The sequence below is a fragment of the Osmerus eperlanus genome, chromosome 9 (assembly GCF_963692335.1).
Source record: "Osmerus eperlanus chromosome 9, fOsmEpe2.1, whole genome shotgun sequence".
Taxonomy (NCBI): domain Eukaryota; kingdom Metazoa; phylum Chordata; class Actinopteri; order Osmeriformes; family Osmeridae; genus Osmerus; species Osmerus eperlanus.
Window position 1 is genome coordinate 12474290 of NC_085026.1, and position 20793 is coordinate 12495082.

Consider the following 20793-nt stretch of genomic DNA (forward strand, 5'->3'; position numbering starts at 1 on the left):
GCATCAGAGCCGTCGTCCTCACCTTCTCTCTACTGTGGAAATAAGCGCTCATCACGAGCTACGTGGGTCAGGAGGTTCGTCATAGCGGTCGCTTCTGTTCTTCACCTGTCCTTGAGTGTGTGGTATTGTACTCCAAGCTGGGTTTTGCTTGTGCTATTAGAGATGTGAGCTCAGAAATGTTTGTGTAGTCGATATAATAGGGTTGACCAGCTAGCTATTTTTGTTGTTTTTTACATCTGTAAGTTTTTGTGTGTGTGTGTGTGTGTGTGCGCGCGCCTGCCTGATGGATCGGCATGTGTCCTCACAACAGTACGTTGAACCCAAGTCTGAGCCCCTGCTCCTCTCTCCTCAGGGAAAGATGACATGGAGATGTGTGAGCTGAGCCTGGAGGAGACCGGCCTGACCAGGAAGAGAGGAGCGGAGATCCTCCCACGGCAATTTGAGGAGATCTGGGAACGCTGCGATGGGATCCAGTACCTGAGGAATGCCATCGAGAGCAAGCAGGCCCGGCCCACCTACGCCACGGCCATGCTGCAGAACCTCCTCAAGTGAAGCTGGGGAGTAGGCCCCGTCATGGGCCTACTGTAAGAGGAAAGCCTTCTGAAATCTGTCACCTCAAATTATCAGTTGAAAGCAGAATTGGCATTTATTTTTGTGTAGGGTTCCTAAATTGGAGTTGTAAATTGTGCTCAAGGTTAAATTGATCACTTAGTCCTGTGGGTGTTGTAAGTATGAAGTCAACACACTAAGGGAAGACGCTCCATAACATTGAGTGTTTTTTTTTCTCATTTAGGACATTTAACATGTAGTTGTTTGAGTAATTTGACTTTTTTTTTATGTTGATTTGTGATTTTTCGTTTTTTATGTGTGTGTGAATATACAGGAATGTGCACCGCTATGCATTCTCTCCTTATGCAAAATGGAACTATGCTTGAATAAAATGTCCACACTGAGGCCTTAACTACGCTTAACTACGCTTAACTACTATGCTGAACTAAACAAACGCATATTCATATTAAAACATCACAAGTTATTAAATAATTAATTGAACATAGTTGCAACAGTCATAACAACAATGTCAAATTGTTTTGGTTCTTTAGAAGTTGTTAAATAATAATTCTTGTTTGCATCTGAACTGGACATTTTTGCCATAGAGGCAAAACAGAGACATGTTTATTGGTTTTGTTTATCACACCTTGAAGGATGTTACATCAGTGATGAACATGGTCTGGGATGAAACACTCCTCTTTAAAATGTCAATACATTGCGTCAGACTTTTACAATAGCAATAAATCTTTCCTTGATGGATAAAAGAGATATCTGTTTTAGTACTGTACCTTCTCTTAGACCTCATTTTGCATGTGTAGGTATGGCATTGTTGGGCCCTTATAGCTATTCCAATTGATAACTGGATACCATTCATATGATCCCTTTTCTTCTCCTCAAATATCTTCTATTCGAAATGTATTGAGAAGTGTTTGTTGATCTAAAATACTATATTTGTAATCTTTTCTAGTGTCAGAATGTTCTTTTAAATTAATAACATTTGAATAATCTCATTTATACAGTAGGCATTTGTAACATGTACTGTATGTCTTTTCTCAGAGAATAGACTAAAGCCATGCACCATGAATACAAGAAACTGTTGTTCTATCACCTTCAAACCTGCTCCTCAATATTATTAATATCAGTTTATGTCAGTCACCTCAATGTGGATGTAATATTTGAGGAGTTGCATTGTTTGATTGTCTGTACTCTTATGTACAGAGCAAGAATAATACTGACCATACCGTGTGCAACCAAATCTTGTATTCTGTTTTCTGTACTGCAACATACTACATGAAGGAAATAAACGCTTGCTACCATACCGTATGTCAAAGTTTGGTATTGAATAATGGGCAGGTGTGTGGGTTAATGATCTGACTTCTGGCAATGAGCTAAGGTTCTTTGTTAGGGCTGTTCTAAATGGCTCAGAGAAGCTTATGATTACAGACGTTAACAAGATGGTAGAGTGGATAATGAAATAATGGATAAAAGATTTGTTAATCTGATTTTGCTGTCTCTGCGGATGATTGACAGCTTCTACTTGAAGCTATTGAAAAGCTAGTTCAGTGCTGGAGAAAAAAGTTTCGAAACAAAGTACAGAAAATTACATGCTCTCCGTGGGGAAAAAAATGCTTTATTTTTACTATGAAATGTAAAACTGTAAAAAAAAATCGTCCACATCCTCCAAGTGTGTTTTGGTTAGGAAAATCACTCAAAACACAAGTGATTGGTGTAAATTGTTGTATACGTTAGGACTGACTTCTTGTTCATTGCTGTAATTTTGCTAGAGTAATGTTTGTTTTTAACTATACATTAGATGTTACAATCAATTACTGGAATCTTGCTATAAACAATAGTATGATTAAAATATACAGCTTGTGTTTTTTACATTCATTCTCTTTTTGGGACACTGAACACAGGTTAGAATAACATTGACATTAAAACAGCATAATGTTCAGTCGTCTAAGATCCAGATACCACGATGTGTATCATTTTGTAAATAAATACCTCATTGTGAGGAAGAACAATAACCTTTGCCAAGGGTGTACAGTACGTGATCCTAACCATAGATATACAGTATAAATATATGGGTATTTTAAAACATCTTAGTCCAGCATACATTGGTATTTTCACACGGTAAACTGGTATTTTTACAATTTCCTAGTCCAGAATATACAATAATATCCATTCCTAGCCAACTGCCTGTAAAATACAGCCAGTCGTGTGGAGAGTTGTAACTTGCATGATCATTGGTAATTCCGGTTTAAGATGAGTCCACTGCCATGAAACGAAGTTCAAGTGATTACAAATATCCCCAAAACAATTTAAGTTTAAGATCTACAATGCCCAGCCTCTCTAAGACACTGTGTGGACGGGCAAGGAAGGTGCAATCAAAGGATTGTTACTTCAAAGCATTCATTGTCTGAAGCTCTTAACAAGCGGCGAGTTCGGTATTCATTTGGTGGTCGCCACGTCTGGAACAACAGCATAAACAGGGAAGAGAATAGTCAGTGATGTTATTAGTTGTCACACATTTAGAAATGCATTTGAAATCATAGCAATAAAATGATTAGACTCAAGGTGAGATTCAAAATGAAGGTCGACATAAACATACTGTAAATTATTGATAGAAAAGCATACTAGGTTCATATAGAATGACATTTTGTTTGTTTGAATTATTAAATGGAGGCATAGAGGAAGCTTATATGAGACTTATATCACTGTTAAGTTAATAATGGTTGGTTAAAATATACTGAATATTGTCAGATCTAGATGTCACACTGTGGTCTGTTTGAATGGAGCCAACAGGTTATTACACACATTATGATTTGGTTAAGATTTGTGGCAGTGTAGGTTTGATTTGTTCAAGTAATCATAATCAGTTAAACTGAAACGTTATCTCACCTTTACATGCGTCATAAAGCTGGAAAATATTTCATGTATACACAAGATAAGAATGTACTCATCCACCGTTATCCACCTTACATAACCACATTTTTTGGTTCCTTAACATAAAATTATTTTTGCATAATTTCCTTGATTCATAATGACAAAAGAAAGAGTCAAAGAAGCAGGCTTTAGCCTCACCTCATTATGTGGTATACAGTGATGGAAGTCTACCATCTCTGAGACTAACTTGTCTGGTCTTGTTGTGTAGAGCTGTCTGGGCATCTGAAAAAGAACCAGAGAAACATAGATTCACTCGTTCACAAACTCCCGTTTTATAAGGGTTAGCTGGAGGATTTTTAATTAAGTGTCTGGCACTAATTTAATATTAGGGGGAAAACATAATTGAGTGTGAAGTTTAAGGCATTGGATTTGGCTGCAAAAAAAGATGAGTAAAAATGAGAGAATTAGTAGAATTAGAGAGCTTGTTTCTACTGTAGCTACAGAACTGGATGTGAACTCATAAGGATCTCTCAAGCATGACTTGAGAGTCCATTGAGTATCCTCTTGGCGTAGCACCAAGTCTAGGTTGGATTTTAATGTCTGACAGAACATTAAAACATTAATGGTTATACAGTAGTTAAACCGACAGGGATGAGTGAAGGATGTCAAACCCAAACAGATTAGATCATCCCAAAGAAAGTCACATTTTGGTTATGCTGATGGGAGTGGAAAATCAGTTTATGGAATCACCTGACAAGCAGATAAGACACTTAGTCCCAGTGAAGGATGCATGGTTATCTCACTCAACTCATGGGTACCTCATGGGTGCCTTATCAAAAAAGGATACTCGGGCATGGGTTCAGTGTATGAGTTCAAACTGAGTCTGTACCTATTAGTATAACAGAGCATGTCTAACCATGATTCAAAGCTATCCTTTGAGACAATTATTGTAAGTATAGAATTAGTGAGTTAGTTGATCACTTTGAGGTTTTAGATTAGTAATTTAGAAGTAGCCAATTTTGATGCACCAATTACCTCAATACTGAGATGTAAATTTTCAATTGAGGGAAAACTGCTTTGATCTGATGGCTGGGAGGAACTGGATGCACACTCTAAGGTGGATACTTGAGTCAAGACACCATCATCATTCTCAAACACAGGGTTCACTCTCAATGTGTTCTCAAATGCATAGGGAGCAAGAGTGTGCCTGTGATGAAAAGGAGAAAGTGGTTGCAGACACCAGGATTTCAAAACATCGCCTCGTTAAGCCAAATGGACCAAAGCTTGACAGTGCGGAAAACATAAAAGAAGGGGTCCAAAAAAAACGTATGCTTACACCAAAGTCACGGTCTTTCGGGTCTGTATGCATTTCTTGTTAATGAATATCAAGATGCCTATGATGGCAGAAACGAGGGTGAGGCTTCCCACAAGGCAGCCTACGATGAGGGAAGGGTCTAGCGGCATGGACACAAGCTCGTTGCAACGCTCGCCGTGATAGTGCCAGTATTTACCCACAGGGCATCTGAAACAGTCAAGAGGAAACAGGTTAGACTCCCACTCCCATCCGTCAGTGGCTTTTTAATTCCATACAAAGCACAATTTTAGTATACTGTATACATATCTTAAAATGAAGTTTATGTTCGGTTTCCGAATATACTGATAACATAGCAGGGCAGGAATTGAACCACGTTTTCCGTAAACGTACAGCCCTGAGCTACAGGACTGTATCTTTGTATCTCTGTTGTGTGTGGTTGTTCTGAAGGTCAGTTTGTTGTGTACCTGCAGGTGGCTCCATGGCCCTGAATGATCTCACATAGACCTTCATTGAAGCAGTATCCAGGCTCCATCTCACAGATGCTCTGGCAGGGTAGGCCGTCCACGGTACTGTAGCCTGGGTCACACAGACACTCCGCCTCCATTGTCCAGCTGTTTACCACACACCGTGAGAATTCGTTACACGCTAAGAACTTACAGGGATCTCCTTGGTCAGCTGGGTGGAGAGAGTGTGAGAAAGAGGATAGGAGACTCTTTAGCGTGCATTGCATTCCAAAGACATTCACCTGTCTCTGTTCTGTCCTCAGGCATTTTCCTCACACACCGACAAGCAGCTAGAGAACATTTTGATTGATGTTGATGAAGATGCCTGCGTTCAATAAAGTAGGTTAATGAGGTCGTGGAAAGAGATGTGCTTATCAGGAGATGTACAGTCCGAGTCCAGATCTCAATGATATTGGCTCAACACCAGTGAACAGCTGAGGGCATTGTCAGTATGCTGCCGTGGTAGGCACTATACCCACTTCCTGAATAGTTTAAGTTGGCATGCTGGTCAATAACAATTGCTCTGTGTGACACTTTTGCTATATTAAAGCCTTTTATGGTAATTACAAAGCTTTTACATGCAGACAGTGATATGCAGTGCACTGTATACAATAGTAATGCACTTCTTACATCTCTAATACTAGGTAAACTGTTATTGCAACAGTAGAAGAGCCATTTTAGAATTTGTTTCTTACCAGGTTCTATATCCAGGGAGCGGCTGTCAATCTCAATGTCCAGGCGTTTAGATGCAGCATTGCAGAAGTCTTCAAGCACACAGTGCACGGCTTGTGTAACATTGTATGGAACTGCTTTGTCTAGTTTCATCTTGCTATTCACCACAACACTCCCATTCCTGAAGTTGAGGATTTCCAATTGCTTAAATCCTGTTAAGTTTGACTGCAGGTATGGAAGAAGCTGTAAACAAGGGGAGAAAGATCAAATTAGTATGTAAATTTCACCAATAAATGGATTCAGTACTATCCTTTCATCCTTTTATCTGATAATGCTCTCCTTATGATATACTTGTATTTCATGGAGAAATGATTGAGCTTGTGTTATTATCTGCTAAATGTGTTGTTCTTTATTATGACAGGACTAGTAAAAATGTTAACTGAGAATGGTAAATGCCTTAGTGACCTTCAAGACAGACAAGTGTTCACCAATATGGTTTAAATTAATGTCTTGAAACCCTCCAACATTTTGATGGAGTATGTGACTTCATCTTGACCATAAGAGGATGATGAATACAAGGCTGTCATTGTAAATAAGAATTTGCTCTAAATGACTTGCCTGGTTGAATAAAGGCTGAATAAAAATAATTAAATAAAATAATAAATTAAATGTTAATTCAAAAGTAATCTATCAGATTTCACCCTGAGATTTGATTAATTATTTGTTTAACTGTTTCCTCCTAGGACCAAGATTGTGAGAAAGCCTCATCTCACATGTACTGGATCACAATCCCTAGAAGGAGTATTTACAATCTGAAAACAACAAGGCCAGAGCAAAAAACTACAGATCAGCCAGGTCAAGTTCAATTCCCTGCAACTTTCTGCTCAACTCAAATCTTAATTAGATTGTATCTCAAGTCTGGATAATTTAACAGGCAGATCAGGATAGGTAGATTCCCAAAGGAGCATGAATGTTAGGTAGACCAACCTTTTAAGCAGTGCCACAGCAAGCATCATGACATCCTTTCTCTGCCAGTGCTTACACCATCAAATTTGAAAAGCTTTTAGACGTAATGGACCTTGTGAAAACCATATTCATACATCAATGGGTTTTCAGTAATAACTGCTCTCATTCTGCACCTGGGTTTACAGAGCAATATACGAGGCAGCAGGAAGGCGCTACTGTGAGAGGGGAGATTATGCTGCCTTAGTTCAGCCATTTCAGGCCTGTATACCCAAAGATAAGAGGCATTAAGGGGCTCTCCTCTGATCTGGTTACTCCACAGAGCCAGCTCGCTATGGCTTCGATACACCTTCAGTCACACACGCTAACAGAGAAAGCGAGAGAGAAAGAGAGAGGGAGAGAGATCCATGCTCTATACTGTAGTATGGCCACAATAAAGGGCAAATGAATGGCTTTGACATTCAGTGTTTGTTAAACATTTGTCATGTCCAACATGTTAGCCACCATCTCCTAACAAACAGCTATGCACAGACTGGGTCAGAATGTCAGCATATTTTACTTTGGTATATTCCTCATTGTTCTCAACTGTAGTATGCAAGGGAATTGAAAGCAATCTTGCTCACATCAGACAACAGAAATATATTTCTACTGAGTGCATTCAGTTGGATGAAGAAACCTAAATTATAATGTTGCAGTTTATGACAAACTCATACTTGTCCCAAGATTACACTTGTATCTACTGGTTATTGTTTGTTAGTCCTGGTGGAATCACCCTATCACATTCTCAGTTATTGAATATGTTTATTCAAACATATGTTTATTCAACAATACTGTATGTTGTCTTTTAGTCTCCATTTCCAAAGTTACTTGGTTGCTACACACACCAGTAGGTACAGGAGTAAAGGGGGAGTATGCCAAAACAAAATCAGGAGACTCACTGTACATGCACATTTCTAGCCTAACCTAGAATCACAAACGGAGGTGAATGTCCAGAGTTTTTTTTTAATAAAGTTTAAATTACACGTTTTTAATTACATATATTGTACATTTAAATGGGCTACATGCATTAACTAAAGTAAATTGTAGACTGTAATTTGTGTTGTTTGTCCTGAAGATCTATGTAAAGCCCATTTAAAAGACAACTCTAACACTGGTTGTACAGAACATGTACTGTGAATACTTACCAGTGCCAACTTCTGACCACATTAGTGTTGAACATTGAAACTAGACACACGGGTTAATAAGGAACGTTATAGACCTCTGGTTTGGGCAACCACTAAAGATTGGAGATGGAGTATGGATTTTAAGATTGAATCAAATGATTGAATCAGATATTTTGTCATCAAATTATTAAGACACATAAGATTTTTCTGTTCTTATTTCAGTTCTTAATTTTTCTTATTTCTTCAAATTATTTAGTCTGAAACATACTGTATATTAAATGCAGCAGAGTTCATCTAGTTTGTAAGTGAAGACATTGGAATATTTTTCATTCATTAATGCATAACTTGAAATTCCACAGTTTGAACAATGGTATTCCTAACGTGTCATCTATGGAAAGTGATTAAAATGTTGAATATATCTAAATTGCTTAGAAAGTGACAGTTATCAACTGAAGTTTTTTATTCCATTAAATTTATTGTAATTAAACAATTCTCTTGTTGGAATATTGAATCATTTTGTTGTGGTAACCAGAAGACTTTTCCCACAATCTTCACTGTTATTGCAAGCCTATCTGCTTATTCCAAAGAGCAGGCAATCCCATTTGGTTATGTCTTCTCAGTTTAAGGCTGAGAATGTTACATAACACAGTGCATAAGTCATTTCTTAGGAACCCTAAATACTATACAATTTCCACTGTCAACTATTTGATTTGGAACTAATCAATATGACAGGATATAAGGAATGATTTTTCATTGCTGTTTCTTAATAGGGGCAGGCATTGCAACAAGTCAAAATCCTTGTAACCTTGACAACAGTGTTTGGTAAAAAATATTTTTTCTATGAATAGCATCAAAGATTTTTGTTTGGATTTAAATAATAATGTATGGCACATGATGGACCAGAGCAGGTGTGGACCTGCTATATCTATTAATTACAACCTGTTGGATAAATACATTTCCTGTAAGTCCTCCGTCAAGTATTGTAACCAGCTGCATGACTCTTTAAGCAGTAAGCCTAAACTCATCCTGCAAAGACGTGCCTGAGGCCTCATACACGCATGTTTGTGCGCACGCAAAACACATTCAATTGACTGATATTGGACTAAGCTGATTGAGACCACTAATTATGCTCTTTTAGAACTTGTCCGGTGCCTGCACTAACCAGAATTACCTAAAGCCTCTTAGCCAGTCTCAAAGCCCAGAGCCACACCGTACAGAGACCACAGCAACACTGGATCCCATGATGCAGACCACCCTGGACTATGCACATGCGCTGAGCCATGTTCAAACGAAAGGGTGTTTAGCAAAGCTCACATCCATCAACACAACTAAAGACTGCATGTTTCCGACTTCAGTAGTATCAGGGCTGTCGTAAGCCTCTTTTTTATTTCATCACAGCATCAGAACTATTCATTTGTACATTCAGTTTCTCAGTCTCAGTTATTGAACTATCATCAGTGATTATAATTCACAAACACAGGAACCCAACTTATTAAAAAATGTTCTAATGAGGTTTTTGAGTAATTGAATCAATCAGCATAGCTTAACTTTACTGCAATGCAACTTTCATAAAAATGCACTAAAGTAAGCTAAAGCAAGCCATATGCACAAATGTCAGAATTGATTACATATTTTATGATACACATGTTTCTGTGAATATAAAACACCTGGCAATACATCTATCATCCATAACTCAATAATAAAATGTCCCCAAACTCTAACCAATGCAGCAACTATTTGACTTGCTCTGTGGTCTCAGAAAACCTGTTGATGAGAATTAAGTTGATATCTTATTTCCGATCAAGTTAACATGAATGAAAAATGATTCATGGGTTTAACGTCCCAGCTTACACCCAACACATCAAGTTGTACGAGTTAGTCACCAAGTTTGACCAATATCTATAGGGACTTGACAGGCCTAAAAATTCAATAAACATTTCAAGACATACTGTGACTATCAAACTAACCAAACTGAGTCCTTGAGAAACCAAATCTTGACCAGTGTGCACAACATTTAAGGAAAAACACGCAACACTCATAGACAAAACATACAAGGAAGATGAAATCAGTTCAAATGAATGGTTCATCTCTGGACAACCAACTGACTAAACAAAAAGTGCATTTCAGAAACTGCAGGTACAGAACGGTTGGCATTTGTTAGACAAAGTTGGTTATAGAGATTTGAACCGTTGGTTAATGCTAGTTGGCAATTATTGAATGAAGAAAATGTTGAATTGTGAGAAGAAGACTAACTTCTAGGTCAATTTCCAAGATGTTAGCACCTACAGCAAGAACTGTTAGACAAGAAAAGGTTTGTGCTCTCTCTGAGGCACGACAGATATAGTTCCAATATGGAAATAATACCGGTATCGAAGCTAACGTCCTCTGAGTCTTAGTCCTAGACTTACTGGAAGCTCCAAGATTTGGCGAGTCTCTGGGCTCAGAGAATTGTGTCTAAGTAAAACAAAAATATTTAAATCTTTATCAGACCATGTGAAAATAAAAGCAACAAAAGTTACCAATATGATGCAGGATTGTAAAAATATCTTATGTTTAAGGAGAATAAGACATCTGCAGCAAGAACACAGCTAAGTGAGGATAAGGCTCACAGTGCATCCTCAACTGTGTACAGTGAAGAGCCAAAAAAGTAACAACTATTCATTTCAGACCAAAATCGCTTCTTGTACAACATTAGCTTATCAAGTGGTCTTGACACCCCACCTTGGAGCTAAGAATACAAGCATGAGAGAAAGGCATGCATCAAGATGACATCAAGCACAAAAGCATGTTTACCTACCAGCTCGAGAAACGTATTCTCCAATGATCTGTATTCAGGGGAGCTCTTGTTGAACAGGTCATCAGAAAACATCATGTTAGTGACCCTCAAGCTAAAGAACACCACTAACTCTTTGCTCTTTTCCACACTGGTCATCAGGGGGGTGCTCATGTGTCTGAAGGCAGGAGGGGCGGTGGACTCAGAAGGCTCTTCGTCCTCTTGGAACCCACTCCCGCTGTCTTCCTCCAGTGTATTCGTGGCCTCCGTGCCATCCTGCTCACTCGGCTCCACATCCTCCTGCAGGTCCGACTCATCCCTGGGCACCTCCACGGTGGCGGGGGTCACCGCTCTCTCCCAGGCCTCATCTCCATCTCCATGGGGGGCTGATCCAGGTTCAGGGGCTTCAGGAATGAAGAGGGCATCATCTGTCACCTCCATGGAATCCATTGGTTCTTTCTCTTCCGCGGCCTGGGTGAGGTCATCTTCAGGGGGTGGGATTGGGCCAGCTGACAGGAGCTCTGTAACCAGGGGCAGGACCCATTCGGGTTGGGTTGGGTCTTCCTCCACTGGTGCAGGGATTTCTGGTAAATCAACCTCTTCAGGTTCTTCTTCTATAGATGCCGTTGGAGGAACAACTTGATCTTTGTGATCTTCATCATCTTGTAGCTCCTCCATGTTGTCCTCTGAAGCCACCTCAGGGCCTTTTAGTGGTCCTTAAAAAATAAGTAGAATTTCAGATTATATTCACCTCAACTGTTTTACATGTATAGAACCAGGGTTTACTACCCCATCTCAGTCACAAAATACACAAATACATCAACTCTCTCCAAGCAAGATGGCCGCTTACGTGTCCTCATACTCTTACCTTCGTCCACCTCAGCCTCAGGTGTCACAGGGGATGCAGTCTCCTCCTCCACAGACACTGTGATTGGTTCAGTGGAGGGCTGCTCTGTAAGGGCTGCCAGCGTGGTGACAGGTGGCATGACCACAATGACTTCCAATGGAGAAGCCACCTCCTCAGATGCCTCCATGGATGAAGGCTCCTCCTCCAGGACTCTCTCCACAGTGAGCTCCTGTATGGGGGGAACTGGGAGGGCCTCCACAGCAGGTGAGCCAGTAACCTCCTCCATGGGCTCCTCGGGAAAGAAAGGCAAGTAGGTGTAGGTATGTGGTGTGACCGTGAAAGCCTCCAGAGAGTTGTCCTCCATCGCTGCCACCGTGGGGAAGAAACCCCCAGCTGGCCCCACACCCTCCTCCAGGGAAGGCTCGGTCTCCGCTGGCAATCCAAAACCTTCTGAGACAAGGGTCTCTAAGGGTGTCACACCTAAGACTTCCACTGGAGAAATGGTGTAATCTAAAAACGAAGAGAAAAGGGGTTGAAAAATGAGATGATGTTGATTATTTAGGACCATCTATCCCCTTCAGTATTAACTGTCATTCATACTCAAATAGTGCTGCTTCTAGTGTCAGTGACAGGGCACAGGGGTCTGTTACTTATTCAGTTACTCATACCTAGCTCAAAATTTAGTGAATGGATGTCCACAAACAGTGATGTCTCTTCACTCAAAGCCTTGGCAACCATGTCCTTCAGTAGAGATCCATCTGTCCCTGTGCCTGGTTCAAGAGAACCCATGGCGTCATCGCCATTGTCTGAGTCCCCATCAAACACCACGGCATAGCGGATAGTCACATCTTCGGATCTGAACAACAGGGTGAAGGTCATATTACAACAATGTGTATCTCCTTCCAGCATCTTACATCTGTGTAATGAGTTGCAAAGAGGGCATATATAATAGGGCATGTTCAATAGAAGGACCCATTTAGCATCGAAAGTAGCACAGCACTCTGTTCACATCACCCACCGAAATCCTAGTACTCGGATCTCTTTAAATCCTGGCAGTTTGTCAAAAACATGAAGCATCTGTGGAGAAGAAGAGAGTGTAAGTTACCTTCAGGTAATGCATCTATCGCCATTCTTCCAGAACGGCTCCTGATGCGATGTTCACTCTCAAACAAAACAACATCACAGGAATGTGAGAGATATCCACCGAACAGAAACACTAAAAGAATAAGAATATTCACAAGAATATCTTACAGCAGAATAATTTACATGCCCTGTGCTCTTTGATATTTTAAATTTGTTCTACACACAGCAGGCTTTTTTACAAAAATCATGTATTAGGTTTACTGTACATGCTCTCCACATGCAGTGTCTATTCAGTCTTTAGATGTTGTCCAATACTTGGATTTCCTCTTGCTTGGACCCTTATCAGAAGATTCTTTGAACATCAAGCTGATTGGGGATGTCAGGTATGCAAGACCAAGAGAAGGACGTCATTGTGGTAGATATTCTTTGGGCCTGTCAAATAAATTCCTCATTCTTTAGATCTGGACTAATTAGCGCTATTCACTCCTCACGTTTCTCTAAATGCAATATTGGCATTAGCATGGAATACTATGTTAATTCAGAGAACCATTGGCTCACCCACACAATGGAACTACAGTTACAAAATTGTACCACGGCAAGCATTTCTTTAGGTAAAACCTCAGGATTATAATAACCTTTCACACAAACATACAGTAGCCTTTAAGAGTCAGATCTGTAAAGCCACAGGACCATCGTGCTAATCAGGTTACACGATCTATAGATTTCCACTTTGCTTTGACATTCAACATAATTTCCCCTACGGCAGACCTTACCTTATCCTGCAGTTCTTGTGTGATGTCATGGTACTGGGGGGTTTCCGGGTCACTTAGTAGCTCACTGTAACCAGGGTCCACAATGGTGATGCTGAATTCCACCACCTGCTCCAGAAGCTCTTCAGATCCCACGTTGGGACTGTCCGATGACTGGTGAACCCAACAGTAGCCATGCAGTTGTCAATGGCTGTGTGAGGCAACACTGCTCCTTTGGAATGGATAATGCTGGTCCTAGTACAGCCAGCAGAGACTGTGTCAATTTCAACCTACCTCTGCAAATTCAATTGGAATCTTCAGCAGGGAAGATGTCCTTGAGCCTGAAAGAAAGATGCATAGTAAGAATTTTTATGTAATTTACTCATTTCATTTTCATAGGAATTTTGATAAAAGGGGGCACTTACATTTCTCTCCTTCAGGCCTTCCTGGCTCAGCTGTTCCATCACTGGAAAGCAAAATGTATTATTCTGATTGATGTGTTTCAACAATGTAGTCACGATACATTGACTATACTTCCATAATTTCCTGGCCCTGAACAAGAATCTTAGCACAACACCAGAGATACGGTAAAAAGGTGAAATCCAAGTATTCTGGACAGTAATCCACTCAATACACAGTCATGAGAACAATACATGAAATAAGGCCATCAAAAGTACAGTAGTGGATGCATCTGTGTTGAGACGAGCGGGGTATGAGTTGTGTGTTCCATATAACACCTGGCCTGGTCTTGGAGGCGTCGGATGTTGAGAGACTATCTGCAGTAGATGAGCATGTCTCTCCACACAGTGTCCTGTCATCACATCCTCATCTTACACTTCTCAGAGCTCTTAGTTTCTCTGAGTGCTTCTCAACAGATGTTTGGGATTGGCTTGTGTACAGTATTAGCCTCCGGAGGAAGCGACTGTTGGCAGTCCTTCTGACTCTTTGTAGTTGACACAAAAATACCAGCGGGGTGTGAAACCCTCATTTCCCTTATCTGCTCACATCTAATTATCACACGTATCTGGCTTTTATCAAACTTTTTTCAACACATTATAAAGAGGAATTATAATTCTCTGTACCTACCTTTCACGTTCAGCTTGCTCCTGTGCAGCTGCCTGCACTCTCTAAAATAAACACACCACACATATGCATGGTTATTACAACCCTTGTTATTGTGTCGTAACACCTTTTACAAGACGCATTCCGGAACCACAAATTAAGTCTTAAGTCTAAGGGTCAGAAGTAAAGCTATGTGCTATGAGCTATTGCTTAGAGACCCACTCTGGCCACCATGTCCTGGTGTTCCTGGGTGCTGCTGAAGTTGCGTGCCAGGTCATCCAGACAGAGGGAGCCATGTTGGCAGGCGTGGACCCAGTGTTTGTACTCCTCCGAGCTGGGAAGCCTGTCCAGAAAGACACGGAACGCCTCCCACACCGCCTCCTGACAAACTAAACACACAGACAGACCACCAAGCTCCTTAAAAACCTAAAACAACCCTCTGGAAGCCCAACTTCTGAATATTGGTCATTCATTTATCCCATGTGCTTTTCTTAGATTCACCACAGTAGTACCTTCCATCATCACTGCAGTATGTCTCTGTGTTAAGTACATCAAATTAGAATTTTCAGAAATTGATGTTTTTTATGAGAGGATTAAGATACAATTCTGTTTCTGAAAACAGTCACTGGAAACTTCAAAGCAAGCAATTATTATACTTATTAGTGTAACTACTTAAATCTGGAGACAACGATATCTTTACTCAGTGCTGACACAATGTTTTTGAAAGGGCTTATTCTGTCTCAGCTCATTTGGACAATGAATACAGTAAGCTCTTATCAGAGGAAAACACTGGTAAGGTGTCAAGAGTGATCTCAACCTTCAACCACCTCCAAACCATATTCTTTGTTTTTATTTCAATACTATATGTCATTCTTCAGTCATGTTCTTTAACAAACAATAGTAGAAATACTGCTAAGTGACTGGTGAGTCAGTCACTGCATTGCAAGATAATCTAACAACACTTACTTCTGAGTTTGTAGTAAGCTCGATGGCTGGTGATGACCTCTTTCATACTCTCCTGAGGACAGACTTTGACCCCAGTGGTGAAGAAGGTTGACCTTTTCGTCCGATGCCTGGCCAGGTCGTCTATCGTCTTGACATTGGTAGTCTGCTTAATTTGTCTGGATGCCTCCAAGAAGTGCCTGTACTTGACATCCCTGATGTCTGAGAAATCTGGGCCTTCTAGGTCTACAACAGGAAAGCAAAATCATTTTGTCTCTGATCTTATGAACAACTTTTTTGTTTGTTTTTTCATGCATGGTGTGCTTAACAATCTATTAAGCAACAGGTTAATTTTACTAAAGAATCCCAGACCAAGTATATAGCAGCACAGCAAAACATTGCAAAAGTGAGATCCAAAAATGAATCTTTAACTTCATGAACAATGACTTCTTCACAGTGATCAGTCAGCAAAATCGACCATAGCCAGTATGCATTTTTCCTCTGAGGTACCTTTCTCTGCCTCAGCCATATCTCTGGTGCTAGCCTGATCTGACACAAAGAGTGTTTAAAATTCCAGGTACTAAAACTGTCAAGGCTGTAACTTAATGGCAGAAGTCAAGTCCCAGTGTTCTAGAGGAGCAACTGGCCTTCATTGTCAGAGGTTAAAAATAGATAGAGGTGTGGCCTTGAGAAGATTAATCTCTGACATTAAGGATATTTAAAGACTTTTTTGGGGATAGGCACTGCACAGAGGATCTTCAGACCAGCAGTTCAGGCTGGCCACGTCTTCTCAGAAGTGAGAGAGTATTTTTTTTGTGAAATTAAGACAAGTAACCTCCTGATCAGTTGACAGATAATTATCTAGAAATATTTCTGACTAAAATACTTAAGTAGCTAATTGAATTGATTGTGTTAATGTAAAGTCGATCCAGCCCCCACTGACACTCATTCCGATGTAGCTGACTTCACTTTTACTGTTTAGTTGACAAATTCACAATTTCAAAGTCTCAGCCTTCGCTGTAAGATAGTGTCATGAGGTTAAGCAAGTCATTTAAGCCTGTGAATGCTGTCACTCATTCAGTATGAAACCAGATGGCTAACTTCAGAGACATTTTAAGCTGGAGTGTCACCAAGCTAGAAAAAAAGACCAGTAACCTATATCCCTTAACCCAGGTTCAGGAAGTGGAAAGACAAGGAATGAGTGTTAGGGATGTAAATGTTGACGCTTTAGAGTGGAAGTCTCTCAAAGTGAAAGTGTTCAGTTTGGTGTTTTAACGATAACCATGCGATTGACCATTTGTGCCATCTAGACCCCTGAAGATCTATGGTGGGTGGACAGATCTTCCTAAACTGGCCCAGTGGTCAGCCTCTCTGAGGTGACTGTGCTGACACTGACTGCTCATGTACTGCACAACAGTGACCTCTATCAATCCAATGACCAGAGGAAAGCATATCCTTCTTGGACAACAAATGAGACTAACAGGAGTCAAGGTGCCTCGAGTCATGATCTGAATAGTGTCCCACTGGTGGCTTTTTCTGTTTGCTTTAGGACTGACTGGTACTGTATCTCATACATCCGTAAACTGTAACAAGACATACTTTACTGTACATTTCACACTCATGGATCACACAGCCTGGTCAAGAAAGAAGCAGTGAATAACTTGATAGGAACAAGCTCACAATAAAACATTTAGTTGTGTTTTCTTCTTAATGAGGTAATTACTGTAATAAAGATCAATAGTGTTTCCGGAATGGCCCATTTAGCTCATTACTAAGAATGAAAGTGAAGGAATGGGACCAGAGTGGATGATGCAATGTTTATGCTGCCATGCATGTACATTCAGTTTCCATCTCACAGCATCAAAATCACTCTCCCCTCCCCCCCAGCCACCATTCAAACACTCCTTTGAACCCTTAACCATATCAGAGCAGATTTCCAGAACAGTGGGTTATGTGTATTGATAATTAACTGAGTATTTAGGAACTGCAATGCTATTATACTTCCCAGTTATAAAACATATTAAAAACCAAAGGAGACAGATTGAGAAATTGGTCTCAGTAATTCCATGGCCCCAGCCTCAGCCTTGGCCTCAGCCCCGGCCTCGGCCCCAATGCTGGGTTGCACATGGCCAGACATGGGGGCCTGAAGCAAGGGTAACTGGTCTCTAGTACAGAGCACAACAGCAAGGGCCTCACAGCAGAGTTACAAGCCAGAAAAGATTAGCGTCCTGCGCTACCGATTACAGAATGCTCTTTTGTTTTCCACTGTGGTAATGAACTCACAACTCAGCAGCCATCACAACCAGAACTGAACACAGCCCAATATTCTACAGAGCTGTGCTGCAGAGCTGTGGACCAAATCAAAGAACAAAATAAATCAATCCAAAACTGTATCTAGGTATTGTCTAGCTCAAATCACATAAGAAAATACATGACTGTGATCCACACTAACACAGTGTCACATTGAAATGTGCTTATTGAAGTGTCCCGGTAAGTAGAAGACAATTACACTCCATCCAACACCAACAGGTGTGATTAACGTCTACTCTCTGGACAGGAGCATCTGCTGTCAATACAGCTGTCGAAGTGAATGTATGTTGCCTTTATGCACCAAACAAGTCCCAACATTTTTCACAAATGTTCAGTTCCTACTCTACTTTGTGAGACATCATAATGATGACAATGACGATCAAAAAGTTGGGCTCAGTGAACAACTCAGAATTGTCAGAATCAGCATAGTGTGTTCTGAGTGTTTCTTCTTGTCTAACTGAACTTACATCTACTCAAGCATGTAGCAGTGTCTCTCTCCATACTGACACAGCAAAGCACATCTTAATGCAAGGACAGGAAGCAAGCAAACAACACAGGCAGACAGCAAATAGTATTCCAGGTCCCCCGGAGTAGGGACTGGGCTTACCTCTGATTCGATTGGCTTGAAGTGTAAACAGAAACAGGGTGAGGAACAGCCCCGCTCTCAGTAGCATGATGGAGCTGTTCAAGGCTTCATTTGTGCAGAGACAGAGAGAGAAAAAAACGTCATGAAGTCCAGGATCCACCACCAATGAGCTCCAGTCCAAGAGAAGAAGGATAGAGAAGTGCCACAGTTCCCAGCTTCCAGCCACAGAGAGCCAAAAAGGGGGAGTGTGCTCCTCCGCAGGGTCTGTGTCTGCTACAGGTCAGGACTCCTGGTAGAGCGACTCAGTCTCTTATTGGAGGATTCCTGCAGACCTGGATGGATGGATGAGAGAGGTGGGGTGGTGTGTGGATAGGTCGGTCTCCCTCCACGGTCAGAGTGACAACAGTGACGAGGTTAAAAAAGCAGGTTCTGTTTCGGGAATAATCTGTTTACCTTGGGCTCGATCATGGTAATCCCTCCCCAGCCACGTGGTGGCCCGGCCTCATCCTGTTAGCAGCCTTCTGGACTCACATCTGTTGGCAGGGGCTTCGATCCGGCGGCCCCACTGACAGCCACTGGCCTGCCTTGAGTCTCCCGAAATCCCCCAACGATCCTCTGAAACCCCGGTACTCAGTGGATCCCTCCCTCTCTCTCTCTCTTCCTCCCGGAGTGAGCCTCTAACCCCAGCCCTCCCAGTGCACCCTCATCCTGGTCCAGGCTTGCACCAGATCCTGCCACACCTCCCCCAGTGCCAAGATCACGGGCTGCCAAGCTGTTGGAGCAATGCGCTTTATCCCTGCTCTGAGAGAGTAGCGGAGCGAGGTTGGGGAGTCTCCGCCGCTGGGTAGGGTAGCCTCAAGACCCACACAGCAGCTAGACTCATTATTGGTGGGGTGTTTTATTGAACTCTGAAATACTTTGACCAGTTTCACTTTTGTTAAGTAGTTTATTCAAAAATACGGTGATGTGAAACCTGTGTGTCCTCAGAGTTGCACTGCCCACCCCCCTCTACCACTACCACCACAACCCTGCGCTTCATGTGTCGGCATAGGGGGGTGGTTGGAAATGGGGGGGGGGGAGATTCCTACAGTTGTCAGAGAATTGCTTTGCTCCTGTGTTGCTCGACTGCCTCCTTTGTGAGTGTGTTATGATGGATAAAACGGATGAAGTGCTGTCTCCTTGCCAGGCCCCCCTCTAGTGCTATCTGCCCCACTGCTGAGATCGCTCCTTCCTGCCTCACTAGCCTGAGAAGAGGATTACCAGCTCTGGTCTCTTGTTAACATTTTACTGAAGTAAGCCTCTGTCCTCAGGACCAAATCCTTCAAGGGTTTCCAGTCAGCGGAATCTCTAACCTTTGACCCAGCAGCGCCTTCCGTGGTTCATGATAATTTCCCTCTCCAACATTAGTAGAAGTAGGTGCCAAAGGCTAAAGTCTGTGTTTTGATTCATACTTTTAAATGAAGTAATGGAAATGCTCTAAACATTGAGATTTATCCTGGGGAACATGAGTTGTTAAAATGCCCCCAGAAAGCAATTACCCCAAATCTATTTAACGAAATAATCCTAAATAATTTGCTGCTGTTTTTGTCATTCACATAACATACAACTAAATATTGTAAGACTGAAATTGACTCGACAACGAGGCTATGAAATTGCTATGCATTTAAATACAGAGTTTGTAAAAACTTTTGATTAAATTCAGAAATGTATTCAAATTAATTTTGTATTATTTATTTTCAATCTATAATCATAAAGACACATTCTATGTATTTTATGCTCCGAATAAAATTTCTCCAAAATAGACTTTGGCTTTCATCATTATCCTCATCCAGCTTTAAATGCCTAAATGCAACAAAAAAACAAAAGAAACATCTTCGAGTGCTATCTAGATTGGTCACTGCAGGGAACCTGTTAAAAAGGTTCCAGATGGAACTCTAAAATGGTTGCTTTTGACCTGGAAAGGTTTCTACCTGGAATATTTATCCAGACAAGCTTTCACTCTTCACCTGAGTGTACCTCTCAGCCAACCAGCAGTCCCCTTCCGAGGGGAAGGGAGAAATGTTTTGTATAACGGGGGCCGTTACAAATTTGGTGGCGCTTGCTTAAAAGTGCGCTCACCATTATGATCGAGGTTAACCTACTTGTCTATCTTCTTTTTTTTACCTTACTCTGTCCCCTCCTTTTCTTGGGATCAGGGTCAAGGGTCACCTGTCAGTTTGAGGTCAAGAGGATTGAGTTATAGGTTCAGAGTTAGGATTAGGAAAGGGTCAAACTTTTCATTCTCACTGGGTTCAACACATACATGCATAAAGTGTGTGTCCTAGACCTTTAGTAGGTGTTCATTGCCTATTAAACAATGATGCACACATGCTAGATGTGACAGCTGGTTT

The 20793-nt window shown here is 41.2% G+C and overlaps 2 protein-coding genes across 4 annotated transcripts in view; one reads left to right on the forward strand and one right to left on the reverse strand.

Annotated features, from left to right (window-relative positions):
• The window catches only part of myo6b (myosin VIb), a 37718-nt gene extending 35495 nt beyond the window's left edge, over positions 1–2223 (forward strand). For both annotated transcript variants that reach the window (XM_062469025.1, XM_062469026.1), the window contains one exon: positions 353–2223. In XM_062469025.1, the coding sequence (XP_062325009.1) occupies positions 353–552 (200 nt within the window). In that variant the 3' untranslated portion in view covers positions 553–2223. The remainder of the gene's footprint in view (positions 1–352) is intronic.
• Positions 2128–18707, reverse strand: impg1b (interphotoreceptor matrix proteoglycan 1b). Of its 2 annotated transcripts, XM_062469029.1 has the most exons (17): positions 18425–18707; positions 15532–15753; positions 14788–14954; positions 14590–14630; positions 13929–13969; positions 13798–13844; positions 13528–13677; positions 12690–12748; positions 12340–12527; positions 11693–12181; positions 10849–11540; positions 10416–10505; positions 5949–6168; positions 5215–5425; positions 4772–4957; positions 3634–3717; positions 2128–3020 (listed from the first exon to the last, which is right to left on the reverse strand). In XM_062469029.1, exons 1-16 carry the CDS (start codon positions 18489–18491, stop codon positions 3678–3680), a joined length of 2910 nt encoding a protein of 969 aa, XP_062325013.1. In that variant the 5' UTR covers positions 18492–18707; the 3' UTR covers positions 2128–3020; positions 3634–3677. The 2 variants fall into 2 exon arrangements, with proteins under 2 accessions (XP_062325013.1, XP_062325012.1); XM_062469028.1 differs by lacking the exons at positions 2128–3020; positions 3634–3717 and adding an exon at positions 3753–4642.
• Between the last annotated feature and the right edge of the window lie 2086 nt (positions 18708–20793).

Excerpts from the sequence above, each read along its gene's own strand:
- impg1b (XM_062469028.1), bottom strand. The coding sequence starts at position 18,491 with ATGCTACTGAGAGCGGGGCTGTTCCTCACCCTGTTTCTGTTTACACTT. Across the intron at positions 14,955-15,531 it reads AGCTTACTACAAACTCAGAA|TTTGTCAGGAGGCGGTGTGG; the intron begins GTAAGTGTTGTT and ends CTGTGTGTTTAG. Across the intron at positions 12,528-12,689 it reads ATCCGAGTACTAGGATTTCG|ATCCGAAGATGTGACTATCC; the intron begins GTGGGTGATGTG and ends CCTGTTGTTCAG.